Source organism: Carcharhinus amblyrhynchos, chromosome 24 (assembly GCF_965287045.1).
Source record: "Carcharhinus amblyrhynchos chromosome 24, sCarAmb.v2.hapA, whole genome shotgun sequence".
NCBI lineage: Eukaryota > Metazoa > Chordata > Chondrichthyes > Carcharhiniformes > Carcharhinidae > Carcharhinus > Carcharhinus amblyrhynchos.
Window position 1 is genome coordinate 13038636 of NC_137347.1, and position 27763 is coordinate 13066398.

Below are 27763 nucleotides of genomic sequence, written 5' to 3' on the forward strand. Positions count from 1 at the left end.
CACAGTCAGATTGAATGTACAGCTGCCAAGGATCCTTCAAAGGCAATTTCCAAACCCACAACATCCACCAATTGGAAGAATAAGAGCAATAGGTACTTAGGAAAACCACCATTGCAGTTCCACTCCAAGTCACACTCTACCTTTGTAATCATATGACCATTCCTTCACTGATACTCGATCAAACTTCTGGATGTTCCTGCCTAGCAGGTGTACCCACATCAGATAGTTGGCAGCGGTTCAAGGAGGCGGTTCACTACCACCTTCTCCAGGGCCAGTTGGGATGGACGGTAAATGCTGACCTTGCGAGTGAAGCTCACATCCCATAAAAGGAAGAGATTAAAGCCATGAAGATGGATGGAATTGACCAAGCACTCTATTAAAAGAAATTGGCAGGCTTTTCCTTTTTGGATCTCACCTCTGCAAATAAAAAAATGAGGTGTTACATTTAAAAACTAGAAGCAGGAATAGGCCATTCGGCACTACAAAACTGTTCTGCCATTCATTTCGATCATGGCTGATGATCAAATTCTACATCTTGATTTCCCCCTTACCCCTCCTATTTCCCCCCCTCCCCTGCCCCCACGATATATCTTGATCCCTTTAGCCCAGGAATAGAATCATAGGTAATAAAACAAGTCACTGAGCTTGTAATGTGGAATAATAATTCTTCTGGTGGTCTCCATGAAGTTCCACATTGTGTTGCTATGTGTGATTAGATGACTGCAAAGACATATTTTTAAGAAATATTTTGCCAACAGCACACTGCAAAATTATGTTTTTGAATATGGTCGAATTTGAAGGAAGCCATCACTGGTCAACCTTTAAAAGAACATAACAAATCAGACAGATAACTGGAGGAGTATTCTGACTGCGACAGGTAGTACAGGTCAGGGAGGGATGGGGTCATGATGGATGCGTGGGGGGCTGAGGGCAGGCAGGACTCCATGTCCTCACCACAGGAAGGTGAGTGTTCACAATCATTGGAGTGATCATAAGTGAGGCCATGACCCACAGTTGGAAATCATTGAAGATGGCAGAAAGCTGATAGCTACTCCTCCTCCCCACATTCCACCTCCCCTTCATCCCACAATCGCTGCTGGTGTACAAATAGCTCCATGAGCCCTTTGTACCTCCCCGCTCTGTAACTGCAGGCCTACCCTTTTACCTGTCCCTTCTCCACTAACTTCAATGCTGAACTATGAAAACAGAAGAAGTTTCAAGATTTCCTTAACGAGATTCTTCCCCTCAGTGCCTTGATAATCATTATACCGATATCACTGGAATATTTCCTGATCTCTTACAATTATAGGCATTTTTATTGCCCATTTCCTGTCTTAGGAATGCAGCACACCAGATATTTCATCCTGCTTCCTGTATATATGCTTCCTTGCAGAGGTGAATTGATCATTGCTATTTTTCACTCGCTCGTTCTGTTGCCCCAAAGATCAAGCTAGCAAACTCAATCGTGACCAATTTGACTTAAGATGTCACACCTTTTATACAATCTCATTGTATAACAGGCATAACTGGTTATTACTTGCAGCCAAAACTTGATGTAAGTCCATATTGCACTACTGGTCTATTCAAAATAATGTCACATAGGTGGTCCACACCAAAAGGGTGCTTTCACAGCACTGATACCATTTTGGATGGGAAATCACACCCATTGCGCTAGAAATATGGCCACCACGGAGCCAAATTTTTAAGCCTCTGTTTTTTCCTTTTCTTTCTCCCAAAATAAACTGCACAATGCATTGCACTCCAACAGAGAAGAAAAGCACAGAACGTTCCCTAGGCTTTTATTGATATAACTTTATGGCCTTCTGTTAGAGAATCAAGTTGTTTAGTGCAGATTACCTTTGATGGGTAATATCTTGCCTCTAAGTAAAGCCACTTCTTTTTATTTGCTTCTTTGTTGATGGCTTTAAAACCGTCCTACATTGCCAAGTATTTTTTGCATTCCCCCAGGATATTGTCCACCTTGTGGGAGAGAGAGGTGTGGGTTCAAAGGTGGAACTGACTGTTAGATCTCAGTCATTGTTGAGGACAACTTGGCTTCTGATATTTGCCTTGTGTAATAACTCAGGAAACCCAACTGGAAAGGAATGTTATTTATTGCAAAAGACAAAATAAAGTCACGACTCTGTGGAGTACATACACGACAACAGTTCTGCAGACCCTCCTGGTTTCTGCCTTATAATAAAGGGCTCAAGCATCAAGTTCCACTTGGGCAAGCCATTGTCTATAACCAAGGGAATTATACTCAATGAGCCCCACAGGGAAATCAAGTAGAGAGCCCCTATGGAATTCATGGCAGTTATCACACCCTGGGCAGAGTTTTCTGGTCGTACTTATCCCAAAACTAGAAACTCCTGCCCGAGGTCAGCTTTGCATGGCTTGTCTCACCACCCACTATGATTCCTGTGGTGGGCGGGACAGGAAAACTCCCCCAATCCCTGTCTTAGCATCTGCTTGTTGCCTGTTAGCAGCATTGCTGAAGAGGTTACTAGTCTAGTGAAGATTGAAGCCTTGGCTCATTGGTTTACATATCTCCACGTATTTGTTGGCTGATAGCTGAACTATCTTCCCTTCCCATGATGCCCTTCCATGAGTTGAACTAGGCACTTCCTGCTATTCAACTGAACAGCTCCTTCTTAACTGAGCCACTCTTTCTTTTTAATCTTAATTTCTATTTATAAATGAACCACTTCTCATGGGAATTTGCTGAGACACTGCCCTCAGCTGAAAATTATGCATTGGTTCAAAATCACCTATTCATCCATTGATGCGCGGAAGGCTGCCGAGCTCAGGAGCCAAAGCAACATGTGTCTTCAATATCTTCAGCGGCAGAAGTAGGTCTGTATTGAATTTAAAATTGTTTCTCAGCGCTGTTAGACTTGTGCACTTTCCACATACTTGGCACTTAAGGGCAAGTTTGTACATTTAAAATCAGTTAACCAGTTAAGTTGTATATCTTCTCATTGATTTGGAAGCCAGGCCATCAGTCACTATATTGCAGCAGTCAAAAACTAAATATGTGTTATCTGAAGGAGGATGAGGATAAATCGAAATCCCTGTTCTTTGACATACTGATGTAAGTGGCTCAGAGGAATATAACATTAGCTCCACTGGAGTAAAATTATGTCCTTTACTGTTTTTCTGTCTTATGTGACTTAAAGTACATGAGTTTCGATTAGGCAATTGGGTCTGCACCTCTTTTTATAAATCTTGGTTTGTTGATAATGTGAAGGATTAAAAGTTTATTTATTAGCCACAAGTAGGCTTACATTCACATTGCAATTAAGCTACTGTGAAAAATCCCCAAGTCACAACACTCTGGTGCCTGTTCGGGGACACTGAGGGAGAATTTAGCATGGCCAATTCACCTAACCTGCGCATCTTTGGACTGTGGAAGGAAAACGGGGCATCCAGAGGAAACTCTTGCATTGTACATACTTTGTTGGTATCTTTTCCTATATCGTCTTTAGAAACCATGTTCCGATGTTCGCCATTCTTTACCTGAATGATGTCAAAATTACATCCCCCACTTACTGATACCAAAGACGCTCTGCAACCAGTTCAACAATATGATATATCCATGGTGTTCGTTTCCTTGCTCCTTGACTTCTCTCTTTTGTCTTTTGCATCAACTGAATAGACAATGTGGCCCTTTATGAATTGCATTACTTGAATACTCGGTCCAGAAGCATTGCAGTCATAAAAAGGGTTGTGAAGTTAATGAACTTACTGTGAATTTGCAGGAGGATGTTATTACACACTGCAAGTAACACAAGTGTGAAAATTGTGAAACATATTTTTCTCACAATATCTAAAAGGCACATTTTGTTTATTGGACATACACATCCAATAGCTTTTGAAGAACTATCATACATTTGACTTACTTGCAGACCTCTTTCCTCTTAGATAAACAATGTTTCTGGCTGTTCTCAAAAAAAAAAGAATGCTTTGGCAAGCATTCAGGAAGCGTTACTTGAAGTCATGTACGGAAATCTGTGCAATTTACTCTGATTTCTCGGTTCAAAACAAGCTCATTTCATTCTGCTCATCCAGTGCTTTGCACAAGGTTATTTTAAAAATAAATAGGTCCTTACTCTACATTTAGACTAATATTCAACATACATGAACATCTACAGAGCTGCTTCAGCTGGATGAAGAAGCAAAGCCACAGATAAAAAGCAATGCTTGAAACTTGAGCATAACATTTTAAACTTTTTCACTGTGAAGGAAGCTTTTGAACAGCTGGACACTGAAGCACGGTAAGGTAAGTGTTCCACGATGTATCAGAAGCGTGCATTTGCCTCGATCATTTCCTTTCTCTCTGGCTGTTTTAGCGATGCATGCAAACAATTCTGAGGAAAATAGTTGAAGAACAATTAGAAGTGAGACTCATTAAGAAGGATTAAGATCAAAAATAGTGAGGGCTTGTGCATGGAAATTAATTTTGATTCTTTAAGCTGCCTTGTTGTGTTACATAACATGTTTATCACTGCCTGGACAAGCACATTTCAATTGTCTAGTTTTTATCATTTGACTTTGCTCCATTGAAAAATTAATGCTTCTGAAATCTGGAAGAGAAATTCAAGGGGTCAAAACTCTTAGAAGTATTTAAATAATCAATTACATTGGTGTCCTTGAGCAATAGCTTTAAGCAATAATTGCTTCATTTTGCATGATAACATATTTTTAATCTTTATATTTAATGCTCTGTAATTTGGTCAAAAAATATTCATTATAATGATAATTTTGAATGTGTTATTCATGCTAAATATTTTGTTTTTTTTTAATTTGCATTTTGCTTTTCATATGAGTTGAATTAAAACAATAAGAAGCCTCACAAAACCAGGCTAAAGTCCAACAGGTTTATTTGGTAGCAAAAGCCACTAGCTTTCGGAGCACTGCCCCTTCATCAGCTAAGTGGGAGTTCTGTTCACAAACAGGGAACTCCCACTTACCTGACGAGGGAGCAGCGCTCCGAAAGCTCGTGGCTCTTGCTACCAAATAAACCTGTTGGACTTTAACCTGGTGTTGTGAGACGTTTTACTGTGTTTACCCCAGTCCAAAGCTGGCATCTCCACATCTTGAATTAAAATATCAGAGCTATGATTTTCCTGAATTGGGACCAAGGCCAGAACGTTTTGGGGGTTCACGCCGGTGGGAATTTCCCATCCTGCTGCAGTGAACGGAGATTTGGCCAACAGTCAAATTCTCTGATCTCACGGCAACAGGAGCATGGGGTGAACGGCCGGTAAGGTTGTTCCCTAAGTGTTTGCACTAGTACATTCTCCCGCCTGATAGATGATATTCTATTCAAAGTCAACAACCTGCTTGGGGAGGGGGCCTGAGTGGGAGGGGGGGATATTTTGAGTGGTGGGGGGCTGTCAGGCCAGATAAATCTCTTGCCTGGATGGTGGGGGGGAGGGGGAATGCCTCTCAGTGTTGAGGGGTTGGTGGTTCTTCTTCAACCCTCATTGTCCAACACGTCAGGTCATTGTTTGTCAGGGACCTGTACTAAAGCTCGCCTGGTGAATAGCGAGGGGCACTTAAATCGGGCTGAAAGCTGACTAAATATATCTAAATGTATGTTTTTCTTTAATGTGTCGGGTTCCCGCTCACTCTGGCTGGGGCCCCAATTGGGTCCGGCAGCGCGGCCTGGGAGGGCCGCAGAGGGTTTGGCAATCAGGGCAAAACCACTGACTGCTGATTCCCTGGGCCATTGTGGTTCGCAATTGGGGCTGGAGGGTTGGGGGAAGGGTGGAGGAATGTCCCACATACTTAACATTAAAATTCAGGCTTGCTGTCAAGCTGAAAGGAAGGTGCAGTGTCACCGTGTCAGCTTCCTTGCAGACCATTGCTGCATATACGTTATTGGGAGTCTTCACATGGGCAATATTACTTTTGTTAACAATCAATCCAAACAAAAGCATTGGAACAGAGGAAAAAAAACACAATTTTTGCCATTGTCATACTCATTGAACAGCAGAGTCTTATTTTTTCCTGAAAGAATGGGGAAAAAAAACTATGATGCAAACTTATATCAGTTAGTCATATCAAAGTATCCACAGGGCACGATTTTTACCAAAGATTGGAGGACTGGGGGGAGTATGGGAGAATCTCTACCACACACCACCCCCCCTAACCCCAACCAGAGATCCATCTGAGTCCACCCCCCCTCCTCCGGCAGACACCAGCAGAAGGCCAGGAAGGTGCTGCCGGCTCTCCAACAAGTGCAGTAAGAAGTCTCTCAACACCAGGTTAAACTCCAACAGGACTTTAACCTGGTGTTGTGAGACTTCTTACTGTGTTTACCCCAGTCCAACGCCGGCATCTCCATATCGAGTACAGGTCAGAAGGATGGTGCAGGAACAGCAGCAATTGAGGTAGGTTGGAGGTGTGCTCTGCTGAGGGTGGGCCAGCCTCCTGGGGGGTGGGGGTTGGTCTGGTCTGACCATGGTGGGGTTCTGCCGGGTTGGGGGATCTGCCTCCCAGGAGGGTCCGATTGCGGCTCATCCTCCCCCCACCCCCATCACCCTGGGCGCGCTGTTTCAGTTTTTTCAAACTGCACAATGTGCAGTTCAGAACTCCAATCGTTCCAGCAGCGCTAAGTCCCGCCCACAGCGTGAACCAGATTGGAGAAGGCAAAAAGCGTGTGGGCGCGCAGGAACAAGGATTCCAGGCTCAGATCCGTTTTACGTCCGGATCCGGCACATAGCCTCCGATTGGTAAAATCTGGTCCATGGTGTCATGTTCTATTCATTAGTCATATTTTGCACACTTTGCTTTACTGCAGTTGCTGAGGCACTGGTTAGATCATTGGGAATATATTTTTGTGGCAGCTGTTTAAATTTTGCTCCTAAATGCTCTTCTACGCAGATCTTAAATAATCTCTTGAATTTTTGCAGTGCACAGGGGCAATTAGTTTGGGACATGTGTTGCCAGAAGCTGGTACAAGTGGAAATCAAATCTTTAACTACAATTCTTAACAAATACCTTTAATAAAGGGAAGGTTGCTGATGTGTTTTGAAAAGAGCTGAGGGAATGATTTTGGCTTAGGGCATCGTATTATTTTTTTTAACCCCAGTGTCTTTATTCTTTAACTTTTTAGTGGAATATATTTTGAAGGCGCTTACTGTGTTTTGGCTGCAGTTGCCCTGTGTTCTGCACATGTTGTTGAGTAAGGCTGTTTTTAATTTGATATGGGCTCTAAGTGTTATGCCTTTTTAACATATGTTAATGATTTAATAGGCTGGTAGTCATAAACTAGAAATACATTAAAAAGATGCACAGTGTCACTCACCATCTTTTAAAAATTTGGTTCCTGATCGTAGTCCAGTGTCTCCTGTTGGTAAGGCTAAGCGTACACACGTTGGATTTCAAAATAGCTTCTGATGAACAGCCTTCCAACACTCAATGCCCATAATCACGTGGATCTTTTCCTGAGTGGCAAGATGTTACAAGTCCCACAGGAGCCTCAACCTTTTACAATTTATATCAATGACTTAGCTGAGGGACTAGATAAGCAGGTGCCACAAATAGAGGTAGGGAATTATGCTGTGAAGAGGTCATAAGGAAGTTACAGATGGATATGGATAGATTGACTGAGTGGGCGGAAATCTGGCAGCAGGGATATAACGAGAGAAAATTTGAAGATGTTCTCTTGGCAGGAAGAATAAAAAACAGAATAATACTTTAGTGGAGAATAACTGCAGAACTGCAAGGTACAGAAAGATCAAGGTATTCTAATGCATGAGCTATAAAAAGCTAATACACTTTAATACAAGTAATTAAGAAGGCTAAGGGAATGCTATCCTTTATTAACAGAGGAATTGAACATAATGTAAGGATTTTATACTTCAGTTACACAGAGCTTTGGTGAAATCACGTCTCAAATCCTGTGTGTGGTCTCCTTATTTAAGGAAGGATATAAATGCATTAGAGGCGGTTCAGAGGAAATTTATTAGATTGATAGTCGGAATGAGTAGGATGCCTTCTGAGGAAAGATTAGACAATGTGGGTGGTTCCACTGGTGGTTAAGAGTGAGGGGTGCTTTGATTGAAGTATGTAAGATGCTGAATGGTATTGGTGAGTTGGATGTGGCAGGGATGTTTCCTCTTTTGGGTGAGTCCAGGAATAAGGAGCCCTGATTTAAAGTTGGAAGAGAAATGAGGAGAATCTTTCCTCTAAGGGTGAGTGACTTCGGAACTCTTTGTCTCAGAAGGCAGTGGGGGCAAGATCACTAAATATTTTTAAGAGGGATGTTGATAGATTCTTCTTAGGTAAGGGAATCAAATGTTATCGGGGATAGATGGAAATCTGGAACTTGAATCAAAAACATAACAGCCATGGACTTATTGAATAGCAGAGCAGGCTCATGGTGACAAATGGCCTAATTCTGCACCTATTTTGTATGCCCGTATGTACCCAATTGACATGTTTGATAAGGGAGACATAGAGAAGCTGTTTCCATTTGCAGACCAGACCAGAGCTAAGGTTGCATAAATGTAGTCACAGTAACTTCAGTGGGACATTCAGGAGAAACCAGTCTGTGGAATTTGCTTACAACAGGGAAGTAAATAGCCTAGATGAATTCTGTTGCAAGGTTGTTTGGTGACTCAATAAATCATCTGGAGGCTTGTATGTTTTTTATTGATAATCCAGAAATATATTCATCTCCAAAGTCCAGTCTTACATGGATGCTGTCTCCACATTGGTTCCCTCCAGAAACTTCTACACACATCGCACCATGGGTAGTTTCTCTAATTAGCCTTTGATCTGCCAAAAACCTTTATACTACAGCTCTCCCAAATCTTTACCAACATATATAATTCCAATAAAATCCTTACTTTACTTGCTAACTCTTCTCCCGCTGCTTGGGTCTCCAGGCAGCATTTTCCAGCCATTTCTGCCAATGCAGTTTTCCAGTCCCACCGATGGTGACCCCTGCCGCAGATTCCCTGGTGGCGGAGAAACACGACACTCCCTGACAGGAAAGGGGAACAGTTCATCCCAACACCAGCCAACAATGGGCCCCCTCTATAGCAAAACACTCCACAAAAGGAACAGAAAATGCTGCCCCTGGCTTTATAAATTCAGATAGCCTGGAGGCTTAACAACTCTTCCTGATCTCAGCCTCTCATGTTTGGTGGATTAGTATTTTCAGTTGTTTCAGGTAGATGTTGTCAGTTTTGATGTTGAAACTGTAGCACTTTGTTGTCTCCATTTTGATTTGCTTTTTGCTCCCTGAGTTGAATTTTTCTTTGTCAACAACCAGTTTGTTTTGTACAGACACTGTAGGCCTGATTTTTACCATCAAGTTGAGTCCATTTTTGGGCGCGGAAACTTGGTAAAGTCAGGCATGAGGCGAGTAGCACAATCCATGCCAGCCTCCGCACTGGTCCCCCTTTACCAAGGCCTGAAAATGGCCGCGATCGGGGCTGCACCCAAAACAGGAGCGACAGCAATTTAAATGTACTTGCATGCATTTAAATTGACTTAATGGGCTGGACGCCCAAATTTACTGACATGTCCCCCTTTACCACTGCGTTCACCTGTCCAGATTCAGCTCAAAACAGACATGGTCCACCAAGATCTGTTTTGGCCGCTCCAATTTCTGAGGAGGTAAGTTCAGAGCTTCCATTGGCTCTCTAACTCAGATTGATGGTGGGGCAGGGGGAGAGAAGTGGGACAGATCATTCTCTGATAGGGGGAGGGGGGAGAGAAGTGGGACAGATCATTCTCTGATAGGGGGAGGGGGGAGAGAAGTGGGACAGATCATTCTCTGATAGGGGGAGGGGGGAGAGAAGTGGGACAGATCATTCCCTGATAGGGGGAGGGGGGAGAGAGGCGAGTCAGATTGTTCTCTGGTGGGGGAGAGGAGGGAATAGGCCAGATCGGTCTCTGGTTGGGGGTGGGGGGCGGTGGCGGGGTGGGTGCATCTGCTGCCACTCTGCAGGTGATTGGTGGGAGGGAAGGGGGTTCTGCTGCCACTCTGCGTGCGATCGATGGGGAGGAAGGGGACAGGGGGCCGTGATCAGTCTGGGTAGCGTGGGAGTGTGGGGATAAGGGTTTCAGTTATGTTGTTGGGGTGGGTCAATATCTATGGGGCCATCGCTCCCAGGCCACTTTATCCACTTTTTGTGCCCTGGGAGCGATGTTTCAGGGAAATGTTTTTCAAATTTTTTTCTACTGTGCGTGCACAGTTAAAAGCTCCAATAGGAGTTGCAGTATTTTGGGCACGATAAGCCCCGCCCACAGGCTTCTGCAACGCAACTCAGAATCATTTTCTTTTTCCGAGCATATGGGGTTGCCTGAGAATAGGTTTCCGAATCAGACCTGGAACACTCCCAGATTCAGCACTTAGAATTAAAAGGGTAAAATCATTCCCTGTGGGTTTCCTCATTCCTTCCAAAGTGAATTTCACTCCGTTCATTCCTGAAGTTGACCGGGGTTCTCTTTTTCCTGGTGTTCACTATGTTCTTGCTGAAAGTTGACATTTCAAATGGAATCTTCATTTCCGTTTCTTTCGTGATTTCAGTCAAATATTTGATAAGTTTTCCTTTCCAAACCTTTTCAAGCTTCTGAATTTTTTCATTCCGCTCTGGCGAGTTCAGAGTTGACTCAGGTCAGATTAGGTGGCTTGGCCATACTCAATTACCCCTTAGTGTCCCAAGATATCCCATGGCCTATGGATATACTAGCCAGAAAATGCCCAATCTAGTCTGATCTTGGAAGCTAAGCAGGCTGAGGCCTGGTTAGTATTTAGATTGGAGACTGCCTGGGAATACCAAGTGCAGTAAGCTATAACCTTATCAAGCATTTAGACAATTACATGGGTAGGATGGGTAGAGTGCACTATGGGCCAAACGAGGGCAATTGGGACTAGCTTAGTGGTTAAAAAGAAAAGGGTGGCATGGACAAGTTGGGCTGAAGGGCCTTTTTCCACACTGTGTGACTCAATGATTCTGCATAGGTTAGAGGGATTAGTGGGGTAAATACTTGGGGTAATGGGGAACAGGTCTGGATGGGATTTCCCCTGAGTGTCAGGGGATTATATAGGGTACAGGGGTGGGGCCTGGGTGGGATTGTTATTGGTGCAGACTTGATGGATTAAATGGCCTCCTTCGATACCATAGGAATTCAATAATTCTATGATTTTCATCTGTAATCTTATATTGTATTGAATTTTCATCTTATATTGGATTGAAATTCAAGAATTTCTTTAGTTTTGGATTCAAATTCCGCATTCAACAAATTCTTGATTCATCACCAATTCCTTATCTTGTTCAAAGCATTTTTCATGATCCTTAATAGATACTCCTGGTGTTTGAAGTTCATCCAGATCCAGTTTTTCATCAGCAAACTCATTTTCCACTTGTGAAAGTGGTTTCTCTGCACTGAACACTTTTTCCTTATTTCTATGTGCTGTCCTTGAAGCTCAATTTTTAAAATGTTATTTCTGCTGGTGGCACTGTGGTACAATGGTTAGCACCTCTGCCTCAAGTGCCGGGGACCTGAGTTTGATTCCACCCTTGGGTGACTGTCTGTCTGGAACTTGCATGTTCTTCCCATGTCTGCATGGGTTTCCTCCAGGTGTTGTGGTTTCCTCCACACGCCAAAGATGGGCTGGTTGGGTGAGTTGGTGATGTTAAATTGCCCCTTTTTTTGTCCTAAGATATGTGGGTTTAGAGGGATTAGTGGAGTAAATGCATGGGGTTAAAGAAATGGGGTATGATGCCTTATCAGAGTCAATGCAGACTCAATTGGCTGAATGGCCTCCTTCTACACTATAGAGATTCTATGATTCTATGAGATACTTAATACTATTTGAGAATTTTTACTTTGTCTTGCACCTGTCCAACTTTTTCTCGATGTTTTGGGTTTTTGATTTTCATTTCAGCTATGTCATTTTTCAACAACTCACTAGTTTTCAGCATATTTGAGGCATCTGATGTTTTTTCTTCTATTCCTTGAGCTTCAGCTTTGGCTTTACATTTTCCAATCTTATTTCTGTTGTTTCTTTCTGTGCTTCAGCAGAGCTTTGTCCTGTCCTTCATTGGCCTGGTCTGTCTCCAATGGAGTTTTAACTTGTTTAATTTCTATAATTCTGCTACTTGTGGCTTCATTATCTGGTTGCTGCTTAGAAAGCTCTATAACTTTTACCTTGAATGTCTCCTCATTTCCATTCAGTCTGTTCTTCAGATTTTCAGTCTGTTTCTTGCAGTTCTTGGCTTCTTCCTGAAATATTGAACATTGCTGAGTCTTCTTTGCCAACTGGTTCTTCAGTTCATTCACAGTGACATTAAATTCATTTTGCTTCTTTTTGAAACTAATTCTGACTTGATGAATCTTCGTAGCACCTGAATGTCCTTCAGCATGTTTTCTTTTTCCTTAAAAAACACAATTGTTCAATCTAAGTTTTCCAGTAATTCAACAGAGTCCCCTTGTGTCTTTTCTACTGTTCCTTGATTCTGCTGCTTAAGAAACTCTTCATTTCTTTATACCGCCGAAGGATTGTATAGTTCTCTTGCATTTGATCTTGAAGCACATTGAGTTCTTTCAATTGTCATTTGCTTGTTGACCTCTCTTTCCAACAAATACTAAACTTTAGTGCATTGCTTTGTAACTCCTAATAGTTCAAAAACAGCTTTTTCTGAAGCAGATCCTTTTTAAATCCCCATGTTTATCCAGCGGCATGTATTGAATCCTCAAAGGGTTTTCGGGGCAGCAATTTCTTTTGAGTATCTTTTCTGCCTGCTGTTGTTCTTGGCTGTACGCACGGTTGAGTTCTTCAATGTTGATATTAACATTTTCCTGTGGAATTTCTTCATTTACTTCTTAAGGTTTTGTTTCTTTTGGGACATCTCAGATAGCTTTCCTTCATTCACAGCTAGCTGCTGCTCTGCACTGCCTCTTGCTATTCTGATTTGGATAATGTTTTGGCACTTTCATAAAGATATATTTTGAAGTCTTCCACCTGCTTCTCAACTTCTTCTTCTCCATCAAACTCTTTGGCTTGCCCATTTCATTATGCTGACATGGTTGCAACCATCTTGTGGTTTGCTTAGGCATTGCTTCCCTCGGATTCAGGTATCTTGGCTTCCTTCAATCTTGGATCTTCAGTTTTCCCTATCCTGGGGTCTCCTTACTCAATCAATGTTTAGCCAGGTGTGTTCTAGACCTTTGCAAAAAAAATCTGCTTTCTCAACAACTTGAAGTCCAAAATAATTGTCAAAGGGCTTTTAATACTTCACCAAATGTGGTTGAGGCTTCCTCTATACTTTGCATTAGGATTACATCATCTGCAAATACATTAAACAAGTATAAAAATGTATTTTCTCTGATTAATCCTGATGTACACCTGTAACCTATAATCCTTCATCTCCAAAGTACCCAATTTTGATTCTCATTTGGCTCCTGCCTGACCTTTATAGAACCCTATACTACAGAAGGAGACCATTCAACCCATCAAGTCTGGACCAATCACAATCCCACCCATCACAATTTATTCCAGTAACCCCACACATTTACCCTGCTTGCCCCCCCCGACACTAGGGTCAATTTTAGCATGGCTAATCAACCTAACCTGCACATCTTGACTGTGGGAGGAAAGTGGAGTACCCAGAGGAAACCCACACAGACATGGGGAGAAATTGCAAACTCCACACAGATAATGACCTAAGGCTGGAATTGAACTCGGGTCCTTGGCGCTGTGAGGCAGCATTGCTAGCCACTGTGCTACCGTGCTCAGATACCTTTCCTTCATTCAAAGCCGGGCCATTGGTCTGGTAGACTTAATTTACTACCCATTCATTTTTCATGACAGGTGAGTACCTACTTCATTTTCTTTTCTTCAGGATAACTCTGCAGTGACCGTTTTTTTCCCTCCTCTTTGATCTTCCCGCGCTTGTTAAGTTTTGGGGGGCTCACATGTCTTTTGTGTGGCTACTTTTTAAAAATGACTCTCTCTGCAGAAAATCATCAAAATAAGAAGCTCCCTAGTGAGTTTTTGAATCAGAGAAACTATCCTGGAAGGTGATTTTTAAGCTCTGCCTTCAGTATTAAAACTATTTTTTACAGTCGAACTAGGCCACCAAGTGTTATGGTGCTGGCTGCAGACTCGTTCCTGAAGCTGCATTCTGGTGTGTTGGTTTTGATGCTGATTTCTTCAGATTTTAAAAGTTTTTTTTTCCCTTTTTACTATATTTTGCTCATCCTTTTTGTAGTTGGCTAGATCCCTCAACTCTGTTTGACCAGGTCTGGTTTTTTTTCATCTGCACTACAATACTACTAAGCCACTAGGGGGATTAGAAGGGTTACAGGGATAAGACCTGGGTGAGATTGTTGTCGGTGCAGGCTCCATGGGCTGAATGGCCTCTTTCTGTGCTGTAGATTCAATGATTCTATGGATTCTTCTGCTGCCTCTCAGCCTTTTTTCCCTCTTTTGAATTTTGCTTAGCATTTTGTGATCCCTTGACTCTGCATGTGATCAGGTCTGGGAATAGACCTGCACACACCCTGGTGGCATCTTTCAACTTCTACACCTGGGCAGTCGATGGTGTTATTAATCGACGATTAATCCAGAAACTCAGCTAATGTTCTAGGTTCGAATCCTGCCTTAGCAAATGGTGGAAATTGAATTCAATAAAAAATATCTGGAATTAGGAATCGACTGACAATGATAAAATTATTGTCAATTGTCAGAAAAACCCATCTGGTTCACTCATGTCCTTCAGGGAAGGAAATCTGTGTGTTTCACTGGTCTGACTCCAGAGTCACTGAAATGTGGTTGACTCTCAACTGCCCTGTCTTGCTTTGTTCCTCACTCTGGAAGCTGTTTGCCTGATTGATGAGTTTATTAAATAAATTATCGACCACAGTGTCCCTAGATTCCTGTCCTCCTTTGAACTAGAATTCATTTTAGATATTCTGAATCTGTTTTGACCGAAATTGATGAATCAACCATTTTCTAGATGGCGTTAAAGTCACCTCAGTCGTATTTCTGGATCTATTTGGATCACAGCCAAACTATTGCAATCCAGACTATTGGACTCTCCCTCATCCCTACCATCACCCAACCCTCCCGCCCCCTCTGGCTAAGTCCCTGTGGTTGCATCAGGCGACTGGGGGGAAATAAGCAAAGTACCTTTGTCCTCGCCAAGAGGGCTGAGTTAGAATTGATTTTAATTTTTAAACGTCACACCAAATTAACTTAATTCATAAATAGGCTAATCGAAAATCCCAGAATGAGCTCATTGCCAAAGTTTCATATAAACAGTGCCTCCAGTCGGGGAAATTTCTAATTATGATGTGCAGATGTAAATGAGGTCATATTAGAATAATTCATCAATAAAATTATGCTAAATTTGATAAGCACACTTTGGAGTTTTGTAACTGTAATACAGTATTTGTTTTTGTTGGTTATTAAGGACCATCTTTTATCTAATTAACCTGCTGTCCACATACAAACTCAATATAATTCACATGATTAATGATAGTCATCACAAATTGCATAACGAGCAAACTGTCCAGATTTCTCATAAGTAGGACATAATGTTTTGAAACTAAAATGAAGATCCATCCTGTGGTGCAGCAAGATTAAATTCCTGGTATATTCAGTTTTCAGATAGTCACATCAAAGAGGAAGATAGAGAGCAAGAGGTCAGATTCTTCCATATTGAAGGCTAGGAGGTTGAAGCAGCTGATCACAGAAGGGATAAATTGGAGGTCTTATAGTCTCTTTCCTGCCTCTCTCGCGCTGGAGCATAATGTGTAGGAAAAGGGCAACTTTAACGAGAAATAAATGGAAATGGGAAATGCCATCAGTAATAACGCAACTGACATTGATCAACCTCTGCAAAGTACGGCTGAAGCAAAAATGCTTCGGAGCAAAAGACAAGGCTGAAGTATTTGTAATCATCTTCAGCCAGAAATGTTGAGTGGGTGATTTATCTTGTAATCTTCCTGAGTATCGCAGAGGCCATTCTTCAGCCAACTCGATTCATCGCAGGGGATCTCAAGAGACAATTGAGTGCACTGGGTGTAGCTAAGGATACGGACTCTGAAAACCTCCCAGCTGTCGTACTGGAGACTTGCCCTGCAACACCTCCAGTCAACATTTCCCAGTACACCTATGATGTTGGCATGTACCTGACAAAGTGGACAATGCTTCATTTATGTCCTGTTGATTAAAAAAAAGGACAAATTGAATGAGGTGAAGTAATGTTCCATCAATCTACTTTAAATTGCTGGTAAGTTGATGAGTGACATGGACAACAGAACTGAATTCCAAGAGTGAGGTTAGTGTGACTGCCCTTAATAACAGGGCAACTTTTGATCAAGGATGGCATGAAGGAAACTTCAGTCATAGTTGGTGCCTTCCAGATCAGAATTTTATTGACAGCTCCAAGTGGCTCAAGACTCTTTGAAGTCAGTCTATGAATTCCAATGTTTGTTTTTATTTGGTGTCAGCAAATGTTTGATCTTATAAGGGGTTATGTAGTTGGAGAAATGTAACTGTAATAAATGGATTTTTATTAATAACAGTGTTTTGTTTTAAACAAAGTCTGCCAAAAATATATAGAGCTTTCTTTTATTTAATCTGAACATGGCTCCTGAGGTCTGCTGAGTTCTGGGTGAGTTGGCATTGTATGTAAGGGCAAAGGCTAAAATAATAGTTATAGAGATCTGTGGGGGTGGGAGAGGGGCATGGATGTGGTGAAGGACCATCAAGGGTGGTTGGGGAAACAAAGTATGGCATAGAGAGTGTGAAGAGCCTTGGGGGTGTATAGAGGACATGAAATGGGTTGGTATGAATGGGGTTTGGGGAGTGGGGGCGGGACAGTGTTGGGTGAGGGGTGTTGGGCTAATATATTTTGTTTTCATGTTTAGTAAAAAGTCTTTTACAAAGGCCTTCTATGCTCAGCAGTCTTTGTACCTGCTTTGAGGTCACTCGACCCAACTCCCTAATGCTAGCCCTGAACAAAAATGCCAACTCAGAGCAGTCCGAAAGAGATGCTGCAGGTTAGGTTCATTGGCCATGCTAAATTGTCTCTCACTACCCAAACAGGTACATGAGTTAGGTGACTCGGGAATTTTCACAGTAACTTTGTGCGGACGACACAAAGATTGCTGGAGTTGCGGATAGTGATGAACATTGTCAGAGAATACAACAGGATATAGATAGGCTGTAAAATTGGGCAGAGAAACGGCAGATGGAATTTAATCTGAATAAATGTGAAGTGATGCATTTTGGTAGATCTAATATAGGGGGGAGCTATACAATAAATGGCAGAACCATCAGGAGTATAGACACACAAAGGGATCTGGGGGTGCAAGTCCACAGATCCCTAAAGGTGGCAGCACAGGTAGAGAGGTTGGTGAAGAAGGCATATGGCATGCTTGCCTTTATTGGGCAGGACATAGAGTATAAAAGTTGGCATATGATATTGCAGCTATATAGAACGTTGGTTAGGCCACATTTGGAATACTGCACCTTGTTCTGGTCACAACACTACCAGAAGGACATGGAGGCTTTGGAGAGAGTACAGAAAAGGTTTACCAGGATGTTGCCTGGTATGGAGGGTCTTAGCTATGAGGAGAGATTGGGCAAACTGAGGTTGCTCTCCCTGAAAGACGGAGGATGAGGGGTGACCTGATAGAGGTGTATAAAATTATGAAGGGCATAGGTAGGGTGAACAGTGGGAAGCTTTTTCCCAGGTCGGAAGTGACTAACACAAGGGGTCACAAATTCAAGGTGAGGGGGGGCAAGATTTTACACAGGGTGGTGGGGGCCTGGAATGCACTGCCAAGCAAAGTGGTTGAAGTGGACACGCTGGGATCATTTAAGACTTAGCCACATGAACAGACTGGGAATAGAGGTCTAGTTGGGCGCATGAGCAGCGCAGGCTTGGAGGGCCGAAGGGCCTGTTCCTGTGCTGTACTGTTCTTTGTTCTTTTTTTGTCCTTAACATTAACACTGCAGTGTAGTTAGCCTACATGTGACACTAATGAATGAACTTTAAACTTTGACCCTCCTTCAGAGCAGAGAGGGAAATTATGTTGGTCATTATAGTGTGTAAGAGAGGTATAAGAGTGATTAGTGAGAGATTGAAACAAAGATGTCGTCAAATTTAAGAAGAAGTAATAGATGGCCTGGTGAGGGAGGGAAGATTTTTGCATTGAGACAAAAAAATGTATACTATATATAAAACAAAAATGAGGAAAAAAGTCACAAGTTGTTAAACTCAATGTTGAGTGCTGAGGGCTATAACATCTCTAATCAGAGGAATATACTGCTAGAATGATCCAATACATGAGCCATTATAAGTTGCACTGTGCTTCAATGTTAAGCCTCCTTAATATCTTTCTCTAAAAATCGGCTTTGTCAACTTAGAGTGAGTTACCTCTACAATTGGCACTGTATTTCCAGTTCCTGCCACCAACAACAGTGAACCTCTGTACATTTGAGCTCCCGGTCTTAACAGACTGGAGTAGCTCATGATTCATGACAGTAATGACTATGGAATTTGTGCTCAGGCTGTAATTGAGCAATAGTCTGTGATCCAGAGTTAAACAGCACCCTATGAATCCCAAAGCCTGTGCTTCAGTTGTGTATTGCTCGCTGTATCTCTCTCTCTTTTTCTCTCTCTGCCTCTCTCCCTCTCCATGAATTTGGTTCTTGTCTTTGATGATGGTAAGCTTTTTTGGAACTTGTTTCATTCTCAGCTGGAATCCAAGACAAAAGGTCCATTTTACAAGGGCATTACTTAAAGGGTATGCATACGATTAGCGCAATAAGCACATAAATTGCTAAGTACAGGGGATTAGCAAGGTGCAAATTGAACTGATTGTAATGGTTGGTGGACTTAATGTGTTGTATGTGACACCTTGTAAACTGATGCCTCTGGCAGTGGTAATAGCTAACGGTAAAGGTGATGATAAGTATGTGTGACATGGGCAATGGGGACTGCAAAATGTAAAAACATTGTGGTGTCCTTGTCCAAGACCTTGGTTAAGCCCCATCTAGGATACTGTCTAGTTTACACCTTCCCACATTGTAGGGGAATATAGAGACCTTGGAAAGTGTTCAGTGGAGTATGGTTGGATTGAAACCTGATTAGAATACACATGGACCACAATAATCTTAGAAAATTTTGCCATCAAAAAGCATAAACACTGGGGAGCTTTGCTTGAGATCCTCAGAATAAGAGACAAAGCTTTGCTTATAGAACCATAGAAACGCCACAATGCAGAAGGGGGCCATTCAGTCCATTGAGTCTGCACCCAACTCTCCAAAAGCACATCTTACGCTGCTACTCCCCCAATATCCTTGCACCCTTATGCATTTACCATGGCCTACCACCTAACATACACATCTTTGGACACTAAGGGGCAACTTAGCATGGCCTATCCACCTAACCTGCACATCTTTGGACTAACCTGTACATCATATGTATAGATTATTTGAAGGTGGAGCAGTGTACACGTGTATAAATCAGTTAAGTGTGAGGTTAGATACAAATTCTTCTGTTTTCTTTTATAGAGAGCTTCGGTTACCATTGGAACAAGATGTCAGCTCGTAGTGAGTGCAGATACACTTCAAACATTCAAAACACAAGTTTTGACCTTGGCTGAAATTATAGAGGACAGAAAGCCAGTCCTTCACAGCCATTATTCTTTTCATCATTTTGATCCCTTTGGAAGGTTGGAGATGAATTTATCCTAGCACTTTCCCTGAACTTGCCTCAACTGTTTTCTTTATTTGTGTTTTACTTCTGTCCGTGAAAGTTTTAGTGGATGAAGAGCACTGGGGACCATGATGCTGAGACACAACTTGCTTCGATAGGACATAGCTGTTGGTCCAACTGGTCTTTTGCTGTCCATAGTCCTTGTATGCTTATATTTCTCAGCCAGCTTTTGTTGCATTTTTCATAAGTCATTTATTATATTGATTTTATTTTGTTGCCACGGACTAAATCTGGTCTTAATACACAGGAACCACATGATATTGAGCACTTTCAAATTCGATATCATTTTTTCCAGTACTATGTTAGCACGCAAGTTACTAATGCATTTCACTCCCCCATAGCTGCCAAAAAACAACATTCTTATGTTACTTGAGTGAATTTCACTGATAAGTAAAATGACAGAACTTCAGATGATTTAGGGACATTGGCGGTCAAGGGTGTTGTGGGTAGGGTTGCTCTCGGGAATACCTCTGCACCACAATGGCGAGACCCGGGACTCCAAGATACCGGGTCTTGGGACTGAGAGTAATGAAGCCTACGCAGCATAATAGAGCCCCGGCAAGCACAGTAAAAGAAATGCGGCCACTGATGCATGCCTGCCAGGCTCTGTCATGGGATTGGAGCTCAGAGAATAGAGTTGGAGATTGTGGGTCCAAGAATTTCCAAAGGGTCAGGACCTCGTGTCTAACATGTTGAGGATTGGGATCTGCATCAGGAGTCCAGGCCCTGGGTGAGAAATTACGATTGACTCCTGCATAACTTTACCCGATATTCTAGGTGCATGGAATACTGGTTGGAAATATTTTCACAATCCCTGCCCTGCCCTACTTGGGCCTCAGGAGTCTAAGTAGCACCCGGAAAATTGGTGCTGTGTTGACCTGAAGTTATAGAGTTTTTTTTTAGCTTATTTATTAGTGTCACAAATGGCTTACATTAACACTGCAATGAAGTTACTGTGAAAATCCATTCAAAGATGCAAATAACCTTTCAAGTAAACAAAGCTTCTAAGATTGTAGGGAGGAATCAGTTCAGTCTACCACATGCAACAATCATAAGGCGATGAGGTTAAAGGGACAGAGCTGTACTGCTAAAGACCGGGGCCAGAATTTTACTGCCCCTCGTGCCACGGGAATCGGAGCGGGTGAGGGGTAAACCATGGGAAGGTCTGTGATCTTGGGTGGGATTTTAAGGTTTTTGGGACAAGCGAAGCCATGAAATCCCACCCTGGGTGTGACATAATATAGTACACCTGCCCTTATTACATGACTCTTTTAAAAAGCATTTAGACATTACTTTGGTAAGATGGGCATGGAAGGATATAGGCCAAACATGGGCAATTGGGACGAGCATAGTGGTTAAAAAAAAGAGCAGCATGGACAAGTTGAGCTGAAGGGCCTGTTTCCATACTGCAAACCTCTATGACTTTATAACCATTCCTTTGGCTTGCTGTGATTGACACCAGGGGGATCGACCAGTGTAAAATAAAGTGGTGTTTCGGACAGACGTGAGGCAGTAATTGAAACTGAATCTGCCAGTGAAGGGATGGCACTTCAGCTTTGCAGAATATTTAATTAAGTATCTGAACCATCTATTTTCCCATGTGTACTTCCGCAGAAGTTTTGAAGTTAGTTTCCCACCAGTTTGTTGCCTGCCTCATTATTTTTATCCAATTTTTAACAAAATCAACAAAGTGCATCTGTCATTAAAATAACACATCTTTCACTTTTACCAATGTTTTGTTTGATGGTAAAATAAAGAAGGAAGCATTTTTCACAACCTCACAACATTCCAAAGCATTTTACATTCAATAAAAATGTTCTAATAATAGTCCCTCTTACAATGTAGGGAATGCAACAGCAAAGCAAAGCAAGGTCCCACTGACAGCAAAGTTATAATGACCCTATAATCTGTTTTCAACAACGTTAGTCGAGGGATAAATTTAAAATGTATTTACTAGTGTCACCAGTCAGCTTACATTAACACTGCAGTGAAGTTACTGTGAAAATCCCCTATTTACCACACTCCAGCGCCTGTTCGGGAACACAGAGAGAATTTAGCATGGCCAATGCACCTAATCGGCGCATCTCTCAGACTGTGGAAGGAAAACGGAGCACCTGGAGGAAATCCATGCAGACATGGGAAGAACATGCAGACTCCATACAAACAGTGACCCAAACCCGTGGGAGTCGAATCCATGTCCCTTCACTGTGAGGCAGCAGTGCCAACCACTGTGCCATCCCAAAATATTGATCAGAACGCCAGGAAGAATTCTGTTACTCTTCTTCCACCAGTGCCATGGATCTTTTGTTTTACCTTGAGAGGGTAGACAGAGTCCTCGGTTTACTTCAAAAAGGTGATATCTCTGACATTGTTGTGTTACCTCTACTGCACTAGAGTGCAACCTAGACAATTCAAAGGTGTGCAGGTTAGATGGATTGACCATTCTACATTGCCCCTTAGTGTCCTAAGATGTGTAGGTTAGGTGGATTAGCGATGGTAAATGTGCGGGGATATGGAATTAGGGTGGGGGAGTTCGCAGGGAGGTTCTGAGTAAGATGCTTTTTGGAAGAGTTGGTGCATACTTAATAAACCGAATGGACTCCTTCTCCACAGTAGGAATTATATGATTCTATGTACGAAAGTCTTCTAATGCATTTGTTAGCATAGTATCAAATCATGTACACTCTAGGCGCCTTTAAGTTTGTTCTGTGGTCAGTGTTGAATTGGCTCTCTTAGATGGGTGGGCTAGAGAGACAACATGTCAGCCAGCTATCTTGTTCCTTATTATGGCCCAGTGACCTAGGCTGGTAGGGGGTGTTGTGGAAAGACAGATTGATCTCAGCTGGCATCCTTTCCAACCCCTGCCAACATTTTTCTATACTCCACTCCGACAAGTTCTAGTGGCAGAGTTATTGGAGCAATCTTTAAAGATCAGAAGGGGGAGTTGGGGAGAAAACTGGAAGAAAAATGATAAGTTGTTTTCAAGTGGTCACTGACATCCCTGAAAGGAATGTCTGCTCAGGCCCTTTGCTCTTACACATACTATTATTTGTAGCTGTTTGGAAGAAAGCCAAACTATTTTTTTGGGAGTTTGCTGAGCACAAAGAGCCTGTTGAGGCTGATAGGGTTAAATGATTATCTTGAAATGATTTTTAAGAGAAGTCGTGGAACATGCGGAATGTTAGCAATATATCTTATAGCGGACACAAGACACAGTGGTTTGCTGAAAATAAACTTTGCACACTTTCTTTTCTTCTAAAGGTGATGGAGGTTGGTCCAGCATTTCACTGACGAGTTGATTTACAGCCTTGCGTCTGCCAAAAAAAGAAGCGTGGGCTGGACAATGGTGGAGAATATCCACTGTTATCAGAATGGTGCACTAAGATAAACTGTGACGAGAGCTACTGAAGGGAGCCGACCGTGTGCTAATCACGCATGTTTGTGGTCAGATCAGATGGTGAGATAGAGCCACTGACTCGTAGCTTCCCCACCACCAACTATCTCCTTCCATGCGTGGGCGTCAGTCCAACTGGAAGGAGGAGAGCGACCTTACCATCAGGAGAAACTGAACATTTCCTGCATTTGTCAGTGCAACTTGGGCTGTGAGACATAGGAAGCAATACTGAGCCTTATCATTGAGTCACAGAAGGAAAACAAACTCTTGGCAACATTACATAAAGCCAGCGAACTGTCAGAACAACCCGTCAGGAGAAGCAGTAACTCTTTTGCCGAATGACCAGGCAGTTGAATAGTCAAAGAAACCAGAGAAAGAAAAGAAGTTGATTAACTTTTGGAAGCTTTTCCTTTCTCTTTTGCCCTGCACACATTTATTTTTGTGAAAAGTTCAATTGCAGTTCAAAATCATCAGAATGCTATCGAGCTACTCGTCACTTGTGAGTTGTGTCTGCGTTTTCCTGGCTATGTCAGGGGACAGCTCCTACAATAAAGCCGCAGACAACTTAGATAAGCGTCACCATCGCATTCAGCATGGACCGTGCAGCTATACGTTCCTCCTTCCGGAGATCGAGGACTGCCGACCCTCTCCAGATTACCGCATGTCCAACTCCCTCCAGAGGGACGCTCCTTTGCCAGTAGAACCCAACTGGCCCCCAAAGCGGCTGCAGAAACTCGAAGGCATCTTGGAAAACAACACGCAGTGGCTGCAAAAGGTAAGGACCGTTGTCGCCTATCACTGCCCGTGCATCACGGAACAGTATTACTTGACTTGCCCAAGTCAAGTGCTCACCCAGAACCATGTGGCGAAGCAGCAGCATTTAAATTTAGGCAGGTTGATGTTGTGAGTCATTTTCAGAATATTTTGAGTATTTGTGTAGGTGGATTGATTACGTGTGGATGTTAAGGAGCTAAAAGTAAGTGCAGTAAAACAGCGCTGTAGAGATTGAAACAAAAGCTTTTGGCACAAACATAAAACAAAAGGAGGCCATTCAGGAAATTGCATTGTGCCATTGAGCCTGCTGCAGTACACTAAGTGAATGCTCAAAAAAGTCTTTATGGAAAATATTGCTTTTATTGAAAAAGCATCTGCTACGTTAAATGAAATAAAGTTTGAAAGGTCAAATGTGTCTCCAATCTGAAGAATTCTGCCAGTTCTGAAGTGTTTTCAGGCTGAAATGTTTAAAGCTCCTTGATATTTTAAGTTCTAAAAATTATGATGTCAGTATCAGTAGGTGACTGAGAGTGATCATCAGGTGGTAATTTAATCAAAAGGTTTAGACAATGCCATAAGTTGTGTGAGTGAGACTGGAAGGATTGATACTAGTTTAGTGGAAGCCTTATGATTACCTCACTACTTCAAATAACTGATATCAGCACAGTGGTTAGCACTGCTGCCTCACAGTGCCAGGGATCTGGGTTCAATTCTTGGCTTGGGTCACTGTCTGTGTGGAGTCTGCATGCTCTCCCTGTGTCTGTGTGGGTTTCCTTCTGGCATGCCGGTTTCCTCCCACAGTCCGAAAGCCATGCTGTTCAGGTGCATTGGCCTTGCTAAGTTCTCCCTCGATGTATCCAAACAGGCACCAGAGTGTGGCGACTTGGGGATTTTCACAGTAACTTCATTGCAGCACTAATGTAAAGCCACTTGTGACCAATAAATAAGCTGAGTTGCTTTTAGCTCTATCATATTTCTTTTTTATGCGAGCTTACGTTTTTTTGAATTCAGTTTTTTACATGGTTTTGTGATTGTTGCTGCAATCATTACACATGTTGCTTGTCAAGAGCACTCAGGTTCCATGTTGTGGGATAGTGCTAAAATGAAATGATGATAATTGAACATTCCTCAGTTATCATGCATCCTGTTATATATTATCAGACCTCTTTGTTCCTTGGCTAATTATTCTCTATGCTTGTGTGACTTAAGTGGAAGCAAAATAGTATGATGGAAGACGATGGAAGCATGTTTAAACTATTCAGGTCTCAGGTCAATTGAGTTTGTGTATTTATATGTTGCTAATCAGCTGCCAGGAATCGGGAGGAAAGTGTTCTTTACTCAAATTATGGCGGTATGCCAGACACTGGCTGGACACTTTGATACATTTACGGAGTAAGTCCATTCCTTTCGGAAGCTTGGCGCAGCAGGTCTCTGCAAGACTGCTTGTACCTTACACCTGGTAAATAAATGATGTGTCGTTCCAAAGAGGAATGAGGCATTGTGACCTGTTTCATCGTATCTATAGGAGTGAAGTGGAAAAGTGCTTCAGATCTGAAGCCTTCCCCCATGGTACTGTCTCCTTTTGCAGAGGTTAAAGGTCGGCCCAGAAAGTAGCATTTATTCTGCAGTTATAAGGAGAGATCACTTCAGGGTCTTTCATCTAATACACCAACTTAGGGTTCAAAGAGTTGCCTGAAAAGCAAGTTGCAGAATGTCCAACTTGGCTTAAAATCAACTTTTGCTGGAAACACTTCCTTCTCCATCAGCTGAATCTGTTATCTCTATAAAAGGAAGAAAACATCAATCTACTGGTTATTATTTAAGGTATGGCACTTGCAATAGAGAATGGACAAGCACAATGTACAGATTTATAATGAGCACTTTTTAATGTGTGGTGTGAATCCATTGGAAATACCACTTCAATGTAATACCAGTTTAGGACACAACATGTGGCCAGAATTTATCATTAAATTTTAGGAGATCTACCTCGAACAAGCCTAAAAACGTAAAACTTAAGCAAACAATGATAAAGGCTGGCCTGAGAAAAATGCCAGAAGCGCACAGCAAGGATGGCAGCATCTGTAAAGAGAAAAGACAGGTTAATGTTTTGGGTGGAGACCTTCATCTGAACTGTGACAAACTCTGATGGAAGTTTCAACCCAAAATGTTAACCTTTTCTTTCTCATTACAGATGCTGCTGACCTGCTGAACGCTTCCAGCACTTTCTGCTTTTGTTTCTAATGAAAGGGGAATGGCAGCTGGGTGCATGGAGGTTGTTACTTATTGACTAAGACTTTAACAAGTAGACCAGGAGTCATCAGGTACTGGGTGATTGACAGGCCAGAGCTTGAACAACGGGATACCAAGTGATTGGCAGTCCCATAAGTGAGCGAGAAAATAGCTGCAGCGCACTTGCTTTTCAGCGAAATGGGATTTTCGAAGCGATCTCAAAAGCAGAACAGTTGGTCTAATTTGATTTAAGTGACATATTTGACAGACAACCTCAGAAACTATGAAAAGATCATAAACCTCATACTAAATGGCATGGTGGCACAGTGGTTACCACTGCTGCCTCTCAGCTCCAGGTGCTTAGGCTCAATTCCTGACTTGGGTCACTGTCTGTGTGAAGTTTGCACATTCTCCCCATGTCTGCGTGGATTTCCTCCGGGTGCTCCGGTCTCCTCCCACAGTCCAAAGATATGCAGGCTAAGTGGATTGGCCATGGTAAATTGGTCATAATATCCGGGGATCTGTGGGTTAGAGGGATTAGTGGGGTGAATGTGTGGGTGTAGGGCCTGGGGTGGGATTGTTGTCAGTGCAGACTCAATGGGCCAAATGGCCTCCTTCTGCATTGTAGGATTCCTATGTAAACAGACAGCAGAACATAGTGGATATTTAGTGCAGTAAACCGGTGCCTTATTATCTACAAAGTTAACCACACCATTCCAAATCATCCTTCCAAAACTAGGTTATGAATTTTAGGCTAAAGTTTAGATGCATTTTAATAGACACATCCCAATTTTGGATTTTTCTTCCTGCCTGTCAAATGCATAATCCAGCTTTTATTGCGTTTGCAAATATCTGCAAAGGAAATCCTACTGGACAAGAAGTTTAATATAAATACCAAAGTTTTTATTCAGTTTTTATACAGTGTGTCTATCATAATCCGAAAAGAACATGAAAATTATGAGCAGAAATAGGCTGCACTGACTCTCAAGCCTTCTCCACTCTTTAAATTTGTGCTGATGTAAAAATTCAACTTCACTTTCCTGCCCTATCACTGTATCTATTGATTCCCTGAGAGTCCAAAATTCTTTTGATCTTACTCTTGGACACACATTGACTGTATATTCAAAATCATCTGGGATACAGCATTCCAAAGATTCTCAATCCTCTGATTTTCTTCCCCCTCATATCGATCCTAAATAGCCAACCCCTTATCCTGGATTTTCAACTCGGAATCAGGATATGGGCTGTTTTCTGAATTTTTAATTCCCACCTTCTGCTTGGTAGTGCCGTATACACTATTTTCATGGGGGGCGTCTGGGATGGGTTGGATTTAAACCTACCATTGCCTGCAATAGACCTGAGGTGGAGACAGATGCCAGTAGAGTCAGGTTAAAAGGCTATTCTCTATTCGCTGAGACACTGGCCCAGATCTGGAGATAAATGTGAGGCCCTCTAGCTTGCACCTCCTACCTCTCTCACCCCTCACTCCCCACCCATCTATTCAACTTCCATACACCCATCAAGCATCTTCACATTCTTATAGCCCCGTACCCCTCAGCACCTGACTGCCTCTCATCACAGGATGCCTTATCCAAACCTACCC

The 27763-nt window shown here is 42.4% G+C and overlaps 1 protein-coding gene and 1 pseudogene across 2 annotated transcripts in view; both read left to right on the plus strand.

The window, feature by feature from the left end:
• The first annotated feature begins 4044 nt into the window (after positions 1-4044).
• angpt2b (angiopoietin 2b) overlaps positions 4045-27763 on the plus strand; it is a 217863-nt gene continuing 194144 nt past the window's right edge. Inside the window, exons 1-2 of one of the 2 annotated variants that reach the window (XM_080211209.1) lie at positions 4045-4282; positions 23025-23932. In XM_080211209.1, the coding sequence (XP_080067335.1) occupies positions 23633-23932 (300 nt within the window). In that variant the 5' untranslated portion in view covers positions 4045-4282; positions 23025-23632. The remainder of the gene's footprint in view (positions 4283-23024; positions 23933-27763) is intronic. The other variant, XM_080211210.1, reaches the window with a different exon arrangement.
• On the plus strand, positions 10699-10817 carry LOC145358039 (5S ribosomal RNA; annotated as a pseudogene).